The 11,837-nt window shown below is 42.0% G+C and overlaps 1 protein-coding gene across 1 annotated transcript in view; it reads left to right on the forward strand.

Annotated features, from left to right (window-relative positions):
• The first annotated feature begins 1,273 nt into the window (after positions 1–1,273).
• The window catches only part of LOC109468354, a 17,215-nt gene continuing 6,651 nt past the window's right edge, over positions 1,274–11,837 (forward strand). The window contains exons 1-21 of the mRNA XM_019766602.1: positions 1,274–1,286; positions 1,558–1,971; positions 2,461–2,475; positions 2,662–3,078; positions 3,300–3,314; positions 3,586–3,811; positions 4,191–4,369; positions 4,623–4,643; positions 5,230–5,301; positions 5,629–6,042; positions 6,402–6,416; positions 6,591–7,007; positions 7,199–7,213; positions 7,473–7,695; positions 8,303–8,481; positions 8,823–8,843; positions 9,180–9,260; positions 9,838–10,539; positions 10,764–10,885; positions 11,084–11,148; positions 11,498–11,658. Coding sequence (XP_019622161.1) covers positions 1,274–1,286; positions 1,558–1,971; positions 2,461–2,475; positions 2,662–3,078; positions 3,300–3,314; positions 3,586–3,811; positions 4,191–4,369; positions 4,623–4,643; positions 5,230–5,301; positions 5,629–6,042; positions 6,402–6,416; positions 6,591–7,007; positions 7,199–7,213; positions 7,473–7,695; positions 8,303–8,481; positions 8,823–8,843; positions 9,180–9,260; positions 9,838–10,539; positions 10,764–10,885; positions 11,084–11,148; positions 11,498–11,658 — 3,787 coding nt within the window. The remainder of the gene's footprint in view (positions 1,287–1,557; positions 1,972–2,460; positions 2,476–2,661; positions 3,079–3,299; positions 3,315–3,585; positions 3,812–4,190; positions 4,370–4,622; positions 4,644–5,229; positions 5,302–5,628; positions 6,043–6,401; positions 6,417–6,590; positions 7,008–7,198; positions 7,214–7,472; positions 7,696–8,302; positions 8,482–8,822; positions 8,844–9,179; positions 9,261–9,837; positions 10,540–10,763; positions 10,886–11,083; positions 11,149–11,497; positions 11,659–11,837) is intronic.

Here is an 11,837-nt window from a genome sequence, read left to right on the forward strand (position 1 = left end):
GAACTCTCTACCGCACCATGCTGCTGATTTTCGTATCAAGCCCCCATCAATTCTTGCTTCAAAACTCTGCGCACCTTTTAAAATTAGGGTCCCATGTACGTTTAAGCTAGTATACACTGACCCTGGCTCATCTTTATTTATCTACGTATACGTAATATGAATAAATCAGGCAACTGGATAATTCTCTGAAGATTCATAGGTATCAGATAGCACCCACTACTAGTATCTTTCAGCTTAACTGCTCTTTCTCCTAATGACAAAGATGGTTTTTCAGTTTGTATGATTTATTTTTCATTATTTACAGATTTCGTCTATTGGCGTGGTCAACTATTTATTCCTTCAGTCCTGACGTTCAAACTTCACGATGAAACCCTCTGTTATAGCTACGGTCATCGCCACTGCCATTCTTCTAACAGGTGAACATTTCTCTTACACTCACGTCTGTTGTCTATAGTAGAGGGGATTCATTCCTCAAGCTACCGACATCTTCCACACGCAGTCGTCCACTGTGTGACAGGCTGAATAAAAGTTCTAAACGGGAACTATGCGGATCCAGATGTGTTACTGAGGGATGACAGCGTGTGCAAGATGTCGGTTAGCTTGAGGAATGAATCCCCTCTACTATATACTCACACTGTTGTCCTTTATTTTTCTTACAGTAGATGTTACATTGGCCGGAGGGTTTGGGACAGAGAAATGAGACAGAGTTTGCAACGCCCTCTATCGATTAATATTCGGTCTAAAAACTTTTCATTGCATATGATAGAAATTGTTTAAAGCTCATTAGATTTCTTGACTCAATTCGAGTCATTGTATTGTCAAAGCTATACTATAGATAAAGTGTCAATGTTAAAATTATGTATAATACTTTACATTAAAGATGTACGCTTTTTTTACATTTTCAGGTGTAAGATCATCTAATGCTCAAGGTATGATGATATGTTTCTTTCTAAGTGGCCATTAATCAATTAGATCAAATACTTAGTACGTAGAAAAACGTTCCATCATTATAGCTATTAGCTGAAGTATTAACACATTGAGGCAGCTTAAAATGATGCATTTGTTTTAAAAACTGTTCATTGACAGTACTGTTAGGAATCTTTTAAAGTTAACTTTCTATGCCTTTGTAAAGAAAGGACAGCAACAATTTGACTTAACGTACCACGTCTTGACATGTCATCGTCTTTAAGAGAAAGAGCTACTTTGTCACAGCCATAGGTAGAAACACCAATGAATGCTTCAATGTTTCATACAAAACTGACACAAGTATACTATGGGTCCCTCAGGTGAAGAAATACACAGCGTGAGATTCATCCCTGCACGCGGGGTTTGCACGTTCGTGTGATCCATCCCCTGGCCCCGCGAGCGCACGCTGTCGGTATATGGGACCCATAGGCGTGTATCCCTTCCCCTAGCTGCACGCTCGCACGCCCGGAAAAAAACTGTGTGTTTTTCTTCATTTTCGATACCCCATGTATGCCTGCCTGTTCAGTTAAAAAGTGAACTATTTATATAACAACAGGTTGTGCAGTTTTTCAATATTTCCCCATTCTTCAGGATGCTTCAGTCATTCCGGTGTGAGTCACAGTGTGGAGTATGCAGGGACGTGTTACACCTTTTCCTCGGCAAACGCCAAGTTTCTCAACTACCACGATACCAACTGTTACTCTCTGGGGTTGGTGCCTGTCAAAGTCACCAGCGAGGATGTCCACAATGTACTTGTGAAACAGCTTCTGTATCTGGATGGTCAACAAGGAGCCAAGGCCCATTGGATCGGTCTAGCTTTCTTGAACGGAAACTGGACTTACGATGACCACGGAACACAGCTACTTCCGGAGCATTACAACCAATGGGCGGATGGCACGGACTTAAGTCTGAGCACACGTGGCGCATGCGCAGCCATGGTGCCGCCGACTTATGACTGGGGCATCCAAGCTTGTACAGACAGCAAGAGGTACATCTGCCAGAAACGTGAGTGGAAATTTGTCAGCATTTACTGATTCGTTTGCTGATTAAGAAAATCTTATGGGCCACAAACCATATGAAGTTGGTTCCAATGCTAAATGTCATTTCCTTTTCTTACGTCGATGAAGGTTTGACATCCAGGTAATAAGATACGCCCAAAAGCAACTGGATATGATTTTGGAAACGGTCAGATGTTTCAGCTAGTATCCACTAGCTTTCGTCAGTGACTGAGAGACCAGAGGAGAAATGCAGGTTTAGGAGAGACCAGAGAAGAAATAAACCTACATTTCTCCTCTGGTCTCTCAGTCACTGACGAAAGCTTAAGTGGATACTAGCTGAAACGTCTGGCCGTTTCCAAAATCATATCCAGTTGCTTGAGTAACTGCTTTTTGGCATTTCCTTTTCTGTTAGATGGCAATTACCCGTCAGTTTATCTTATAATGTATTTTATATTCTGTACTGGTGTTGATATTTCTTGTTTTTTTTTCCTCACAGGAATAGAGCTTCCAAGTAAGTGTTGTCTTCTTTATCTTTCTGGTAATCTAATGAAGATAAGTAGCATCTGATTCTTCTTCCATCAAACAGGATGTGAAAATTATGTAGATGTTGCAGAAAATGTTGGCCTTTTTAGTTGCAGAAACTACAATGCAATGGAAAACAGTCTGACAGAAACAAAATATTCTGTGTTATTTTCAGGCTGTTTCCAAAATGAGTCCGTCAGCACCAGTATCGCCTATCGGGACGTCTGTTACACCTTTTCTTCGGAAAAGTCCAAGTTCCTCAACTTCCACGATGTCCACTGCTATGGCTTTGGTTTTATCCCCTCGAAAGTCAAGAGCGTCATCACCCACAATGTACTGCAGACACATCTGCTGTACCAGGCTACTCAGGGCGACGCTCTGCTGTACTGGATAGGACTGGCCGTGGTGAACGATCGCTGGGCCTATGATGACGCCGGGGTCCAACTGCTTGATGACGACGTCAGCCAATGGGCGTACGGCACTAACGTAACTGGCAATACCCGGAGGGGCGCGTGTGCAATCATGGCACCGCCGGGTTATGACTGGGACATCAAACCCTGTGTGGAAAAGCACAACTACATCTGCCAAAAGGGTAAGTAGTGTTGCATTATGTACTGCATCATTGAAAAACCTTCAACGTCCTAGCCAACGGTGGCCGTCACTTCATAAACCTGGGAGGTCCAGAGACGTAATGTCATTCGGTTTGTGATGTAGAAGGTTTGCTTAATTAATTAAGGCTGCTGATGACGATGTTGACGTTTGTTGTTGATTATGATAATCAAATCTAACATTGTTGTTTGTTCTCTTCCGCAGATATACCACTCACGCGTGAGTACTACTACCCTTTTCATTTGTAGTCATCCTGGTTTTACTAGTGCTTACATCTTTTTCGTATTGGTGCAGCATTCAAAGAGATGTTGATACTGTTTCTATTGGTTTTGAAAATCGTTTTCTATACAGAAAATTTATACATATTACTGTTTGTTTAATACATTTTACTGTGTGTTTAAAAGTCAACTGGCATAACGTTTGAGTAAAAAAATAATAGACATTACTATGTTGTCATGAAATTACACCAGAACTTCTGCGTATTTTCCAGCCTGTTACGACGATGACCCTACAGTGCCCAGTGCTCTGTATAACGGTAAGTGCTACCTGATTCCTCCGTCCCGAGACCAGTTTATCACCTACTTGACAACAAGCTGCTCCAACTACGGTGCTGAGGCTGTTCTGGATAAGGACGCCGACATTCACGCCCTCCTGGTCCGTCTGATCGAGAGGAACCGTATCAACGGGAGCGACATCTGGATCGGGCTGGGTTACACGTAAGTCTAACATCCTTTTCAATAAAATGTTAGGGATTGAGATTCTTGTTTGAAGTTAAAACTTTGGATCCAACACACAAAGACGTTCTCTCACCTAGAACTTTCGACCAGTCACTCTGGTCTTCCTCAGTAGACTGATCCAGTGAGGCTTGTCACGTGGCTTCTTTGAAGTGTGACGTCAACACTGGGTCAAAGGTATCTTGTAGACGATGTCGGCCCTCGTCGCGGTTGAGTGAAGGGTGATGGGCCCTGATGTAGCGCGTTAGTTTGTTATGTAAATCAATTAGTTGAAACAAAATCCGAATTTTCAGAAGAATTACGAAACATTTCTTTATATAGATGTTCTTACGCTTAACAATGATATCTACTTATCTTTTAGCAATGGAGAATGGACCTTCAACGACCAAACAACCGTTGGAAGTTTCGACACCTGGGCAGACGGCGAGAACACCGGCAGCCCGCAGAGCCCAAACACGTGCGTCGCTCTCGGAGAGTCCAGCAACTGGGACTGGACCATCCAAGACTGTACCACGAGAAAGAGCTTCATCTGTGAACGACGTACGTATTTCATGTAATATTATGTGTGTCTCTGCAATATTTGCTCAAATTGAACCACTATAGTTTGTAACAATATTAAACACCAAGTAAATGTATATAAAGTATCTCATAGATACAACCATTGCTCTTGCTCTTCAAGAAGTCATCGGCTTTGAAAAAACTACATACGCTTGAAAATCCTGCCATTTTGTGTTTTGGTTATCTTAAAGCTAAAGTCTAAGATTCTAACTATCGTCTTTTTTTTTAATTCCAGTGCCACCAACGCCAGAACCTCGTGAGTACCATTAATATATCATTAGGATTTTGTATTCACGTCTGCCGAACATTGTATTTACGTCTGACGAACAACATGTCATGTACACTGTGGTAAAATGATCAAATGGGACAAATTAGAAACTCTTTTAAAATTTGCATAGCTGGTACTGTAGTTCCAATAGAATTCAGGTTGGTTGAGTGTGATATTCCTGTCCTAAAGGCATCTAATGCATATTTTTAGTCATGAAAGCCCAATTTTTCAAAGTCAATATTCTAGTCACTTATCTGCATACTAAGTTAAAACTACATTATTCCAATTCATAGTGACCCTCATGGAGCAAAAATACCCAAAATTCTGACGGGAAATGGTTACTGGAAGGGCCCTGGACTGATTTTTAGGGTACCACCCATAAATCTTGGGACTTGTTTCTGCAGTTTCAAATACCCAAAGTATGAAATACTGATTGAAATGTGCTAATGTGAAGCAGTACTTGTCAATATAAAGATTACCTTATTCAGAATATTTCCAGTTTTCCAGCTGTTCTGAAATCGCATTGGATGCCTTAAAAGACATTGAGATGTTGAATTGTGTGCCATTGTTTCAGCCACTCCAACAGCGTGTTCGTTTGGAGTGACGAATCCAGCGGCAACTCCAGCACCTGTAACTTTTCCAAGAGGTAAAGGCTCAAATCAGTACATCGTTACTTTGCCACATTTTCGTAAAATCTAAAATGTGATTGAACATCATTATTCCATTGACTACCCCGGTAACTAATATTATATAAACACCAGTAACATCTATAGATTTCTTCTAACCGTAATAACATTCAATAAATTACATATAAAAAGTTATGGTCTGTTCGCTCTCATTGACAAGTCTTGCTTAGCATGCAATGTACTGCACTAAATAGCATGTTAGCATGTTCAGTTGAATAGCAATCTACGTATTTATTTCATCAGGGAGGACAGTTTTTCAATTGTTTGTCCCTCCTTTTTTTCTTCAGGATGTTTCAGTCATTCCGGTGTGAGTCACAGTGTGGAGTATGCAGGGACGTGCTACACATTTTCCTCGGCAAACGCAGGGTTTCTGGACTATCACGATACCAACTGTTATGCCCTGGGCCTGCAGCCTGTCAAAGTCACCAGTGAGGATGTCCACAATGTCCTTGTGAAACAGCTTCTGTATCTAGATGGTCAACAAGGAGCCAAGGCCCATTGGATCGGCCTGGCTTTCGTGAACGGAAACTGGACTTACGATGACCACGGAACACAGCTACTTCCGGAGCACTACAACCAGTGGGCGGACGGCACGGACTTAAGCCAGAGCCGAACTGGGGCATGTGCAGCCATGGTGCCGCCGACCTATGACTGGGGCATGCAAGCTTGTACGGAGAGAAAAAGATACATCTGCCAGAAACGTGAGTAAAGTGCTTTCGAAAAAGGTATTTTGCAGTACAAGGCAATTCTACACATGAACCTTCCCGAATACTTGGTTCAATGTGCAATGACGATGCGTCCGGTGGGGAGGGGGGTGATTCTGGCCATCATATATAGTCCAGAAAGGCAGACAACTACTAGAAGACGTTTACACATCAAATGTACTTTAAGAGATTTTTAAATTACTATTAGAGCTCAAGATTTGACAACTCGTATCCCTTGCGCAAATATTGACATGGCACCTGGTATGACATCATCAATCATAAAAATCACTATTGGTTACTTTTTCATTCAGTTCAATGTTATTCTAACAGTATTGTGTTCTTCCTTTTCCACACAGGTATGGAACTACCAAGTAAGTGTCATCACTGTATGTTAAAACAAGAAATATAATCTTGTGGTTTAGCTGCATGATAGCTTTTAGCACGTACCGTCTAGTACATTTGTTCAGTCATTTTATCATTGAAAAATTGAGTTTAATTGCATTGTACATGTGAGCAGGTGGTTTACATGCCTGTATTATTTTCAGGTTGTTTCCAAAACGAGTCCGTCAGCACCAGTGTCGCCTATCGGGACGTCTGTTACACCTTTTCTTCGGAAAAGTCCAAGTTCCTCAATTTTCATGATATCGACTGCTACGGCCTTGGACTTATTCCCTCGAAAGTGAAGAGCGTCATCACCCACAATGTACTGCAGACACATCTGCTGTACCAGGCTACTCAGGGCGACGCTCTGCTGTACTGGATAGGACTGGCCGTGGTGAACGATCGCTGGGCCTATGATGACGCCGGGGTTCAACTGCTTGATGACGACGTCAGCCAATGGGCGTACGGCACTAACGTAACTGGCAATACACGGAGGGGCGCGTGTGCAATCATGGCACCGCCGGGTTATGACTGGGACATCAAACCCTGTGTGGAAAAGCACAACTACATCTGCCAAAAGGGTAACTGCTCCAACCAAATTGCATTATGTACTGCATGACTAAATAGCCTTCAACGTCCTAGCCAACGAAGGCTGTCACTTCATGAACCTAGGAGTCCTGTCATTCGGTTTGTGAAATTTGCGCAATTATGATATTAATCAAGTATGATGTTGATAGTGAAATCTAACATTGTTGTTTGCTCTTTTCCACAGATATACCACTCACGCGTGAGTACTATCCTTTTGATTGTTTTGATGTCTGTTTTGGCAATATTTAGATAGCAGAATGTTTTAATTGGAGGTACAGATAGTCAATCGCTGAGGCATTGCAGTGTTAAATAAAGTTGTACATTGAACTGTACGAAGGTAAACTGAATTAACTTCTTGGGTGTCCATGGCAGTAGGACAATGGCATCAATGGCATCTCAGAGTAACTATTGAGTAATTGAAACATCACTGTATTGCCATCAAATTGCGTATTTTTCAGCCTGTTACGATGGTGACGGAGTGGTCAGTGCTCTGTATAACGGTAAGTGCTACCTGATTCCTTCGTCCCGAGACCAGTTTAACACCTACCTGACGACGAGCTGCTCCAACTACGGCGCGGAGGCTGTTCTGGACAAGGACGCCGACATCCACGCCCTCCTGGTCAGGCTGATCGAGAGGAACCAGATATCCGGGAGCGACGTCTGGATCGGGCTGGCTTACACGTAAGTCTTCTTTTTCAATAAAATGTTTTTTTTTCCAGAAATATTAGCGCAGTTAAAGTCTTGCTAAGGTTGAAAAAATCCCAAAACGTACAATGTTGCTACTCCAAAGACCCATAATTCCAAGGTGCCACTAACTTTCATATGTTCATTAAAAAGCATCGGGGTGTAGGGGGTGCAAGTAAGCAAAAAGCATCAGACACAGACCGAGGTTTTTTTCTCTAGACTTCAATTGAATTTGGTTTTGTTGCGATTGAAATACATGTACCATGTTTACTTTGCACTCATGCCATACCGTGTGGATAGGGGGATAGGGGAATTTATATCCGTGTAAACAAGAATTACGCTCTTCAAGGTTGCCCAAAATGACAGCAGCAGCTTCGTTACATGATACATATATACTATATAAAAAATGACGGGTTTACTGCAATTGACCACAGGTGATCCTAAATCGAACAAACGTTCGGCTCGAATTATGTCAGATCGAACATGATTTTGCTCAAAAAAAGTTGGAACATTTTGGCCCAAATTTGACTACCGTGCTTCGCAGATATTACGAAACTTCCTTTGTAGTGATGTTGCTTGACAATAATATTTATTTATCTCACAGCAACGGTGAATGGACATACAACGATCAAGCAACCTTGACTAATTTCGACCCTTGGGCAGACGGCGAGAACACCGGCAGCCCGCAGAGTCCAAACCTGTGCGTCGCTCTCGGAGAGTCCAGCAACTGGGACTGGACCATCCAAGACTGTACCGCGAGAATGAGCTTCATCTGTGAACGACGTATGTATCCATTGGATATTTTACCTTGCATGTGTTTGTGTGTGTGTTGGGGGGGGGGGGGTGGAGTCAACATTGTTGATTTTTTCAAATATGCTTTAAAATGATGTACCAAATCCTTGCACACAAACGTTCATTGAGTAGCAAAGAGCATGTGGTATATACGTATGCTTCGTTTGCTAAAATACAAAGACTAAAACGACAATGCCTATTGGTTCGTATGTTTGTAGACATCTGCTTTATCTGAAACACTTATAGGTGCATATACTAGGTGCTTGTCTGTAACTCTATATCGTGGTAAAAACTACACTATGACTAATTGTGCTTCCCGTTTTGTATTCCAGTGCCTCCAGCACCAGAGCCTGGTGAGTACTGATGTTAGAATGGTTATTACATCTGATGCCATATTGCCGTTCATCACTGCTCTACCTCAGAATATTTCCATACGCATCTTTAAATAGTTGCATTACAACAAACCTATCTGCTTAATGCTTCTGTGCTAAAGTGTCAAGAACTGTCATGACTTTAGATGTACAATAACTAGTAGATAGACCATTGTCATAAAAATGTACCCATTAAATTGGATTAATTTCTTTAAAGCTGACATTAGATATAGTCTCAGGTTACTTTCTATATTGACGTAACACAAACGTCTCCTAATATATCATTTCAATTGTGCTGTTATTCTGTGTATGTTGAAGCCAATTGTACTACAATTTCACCGACGACTCCCTCCGCAACGACAACGTCAAGAACAACGCTGCAATCATCAACACCAGCAGGTAAACACGTTATTTATATCACAACTTTATCCGGTGTTTTTCGAGTTCCCCCAAATCATCCTAATATCTGGTTATTAGGCAGTAATATAATTATATATTCACAAATGTTTACCAACTGTAGTCTTAAGCTCTTTAATGCCAACGACCTCGACTCAACAACCTAACACAACTGCCTTGACGACTGCTTCGATTTCAGCAACTACAACTCAACAACCTAACACGACAGTATCAACTGCTGCAGCTACAACTCAACAACCTAACACGACAGTCTCAACTGCAGCAGCTACAACTCAACAACCTAACACGACGACTGCTGCAGCTACAACTCAACAACCTAACACGACGACTGCTGCAGCTACAACTCAACAACCGAACACGACAGCCTCGACTGTAGCAGCTACAACTCTTGAACAGGTTGAAACAACAGCCACAGCCTATGTAACTGCTAGCGCAGAACCTAAAATAATAACCACGACTGCACCACCAACTACTGAACAACCTACGACAACTTTCACTACTGAACCAACTATTGAACAGCTTGAAACAACAGTCATGTCTGGTGTGACCACTGTTGCAGAACCTGGAATAACAACAACCACCACTGCACCACCAACGACGGAACAAGCAAAGACAACAGTCATTGTTGAACCAACAACTCCTGAACAGCTTGGAACAACAGTAAAGGCTGATGTAACTACTAGTGCAGAACCTGAAATAACAACCACGACAGCACCACCCACTACTGAACAAGCTACAACAGTCATCGTTGAACCAACAACTCTTGAACAGCTTGAAACAACAGTAAAGGCTGAAGTAACTACTGGCCACATACCTCTAATAATAGCGACAGCACCTCGAACCACTGAACAATCTACAACAGTCATTGTTGAAGCAACGACTCTTGAGCAACTTGAAACAACAGTAAAGGATGAAGTAACTACTAGTGCAGAACCTGATGATATAACAACCACAACTGCCCCACGGACCAGTGAACAAGCTACAACGACAGCAGCAACTACAACGACGACAGCAGCAACTACGACGACAGCAGCAACTACAACGACAGCAGCAACTACAACGACGACGACAGCAGCAACTACAACGACGACAGCAGCAACTACAACGACGACAGCAGCAACTACGACAGCAGAAACTACAACGACAGCTGTGACTACAACGACAGCAGCAGCCTCGACTGCAGCGCCAACTCCAACGCCAGGTGTTCGTTCTACAACTCCTTTTTTGACTCCCTCAGTGACTCCTACAACGACCGCCCAAGGTGAGAGAAACCAATATCTTTAGTCTTGATTTTTAAAGTCTAGATACCCTTATTGTACTTAAGAGTGATGTGAGATATACCTTGCCTTTGATGAACAACGTTCCAACACCTTACAGCTAGTTGTATGTCTTTTGGCCATGTTGCATTTTTACCTGAAAAAAAAAAAGACATTAAAATGTACTGTTCAATATTGATCTTAGTTTCGTAATTTTCTCCTTGTTTAGATCAAGACCTAAAGGCCTATGTGACAGCACAGTTCTCTGCTGGATCACTCACGTACATCGATGCTTACGGAGACCCAAATAGCCAGGAGTATAAGGAACTGGTGGAGCAAATTGAAACAGCGGTAAGAAAGATACTTCTCACTGCATTTTGGATAAATTAGAAAACATGATTTGGTCAGGAAATGGTTAGTCATTCAGCATTCATACTATGTTGAATCAGTTTTCTTTCGTATTGAAAGACCAGCATTTAACTGGTAATTTGTACTGGAAACTTTTTTTCAGCAAACTTGATTGTGATGATAATGAATATTTTGTTTCAGCTCAATATTGAATTTAAAGAAAAACACGGACGACAATTCAGTAGATGGATCGTTCAGAAGTTTAGGTGAGTACTAATTCTTTGGAAACATGGAAACATTGGTAATATCATATAAGAGTTTTTTTTGTATTTTAATTGATTCTTAATACTAAATTAATATTTTACCCAGAAACAGTGCTGATGGAGCCATATATACTAGTAGCCTGTGCACATATTATGTAAGCATGTCCACCAGAAAGCGTAACATTGAATATAAATGGCTTGCCTTTACACACCTGTAACTTGCCTAAAGAGTTAAGCAATTGAATCTTCCATTTTCTAGGTAGAAATGTATTCCTAGTGTATGTACAGTATGAGGAGGGAGCAGTTCTCAACTGAGTCTGGGATATTGTCTCACTTGTATCCTTGCTTTCAGTCCGGGAAGCGTTATAGTAGATGCATTGGTGGAAGTGGAGCCGACACAGGACGCAGTGAACAAGGTAGCAGCGTCTGTCATGCAGTCTCTTCAGTCTAGAACTCTCGGAGTCAACACTACTTTCAACTTTACTCATGTGGGCGCCGTCATTGGGACATTCGGTACGTCATTCAACATGGTAGACTACTGATCACCTACACACGTCGTCAATGCTCTCTCTCTCTCTCTCTTCCTCTTTCTCCCTCTCTCACTCCCCCTCTCCCTCTTTCTCCCTCTCCCTCTCCCTCTCTTTTTCTCTCCCCCTCTCTCTCTCTCTCTCCCTCCCCCTCTCTCTCCCTCT

This window comes from Branchiostoma belcheri, unplaced genomic scaffold (assembly GCF_001625305.1).
Source record: "Branchiostoma belcheri isolate BF01 breed outbred unplaced genomic scaffold, Haploidv18h27 scaffold2, whole genome shotgun sequence".
Lineage (NCBI taxonomy): Eukaryota > Metazoa > Chordata > Leptocardii > Amphioxiformes > Branchiostomatidae > Branchiostoma > Branchiostoma belcheri.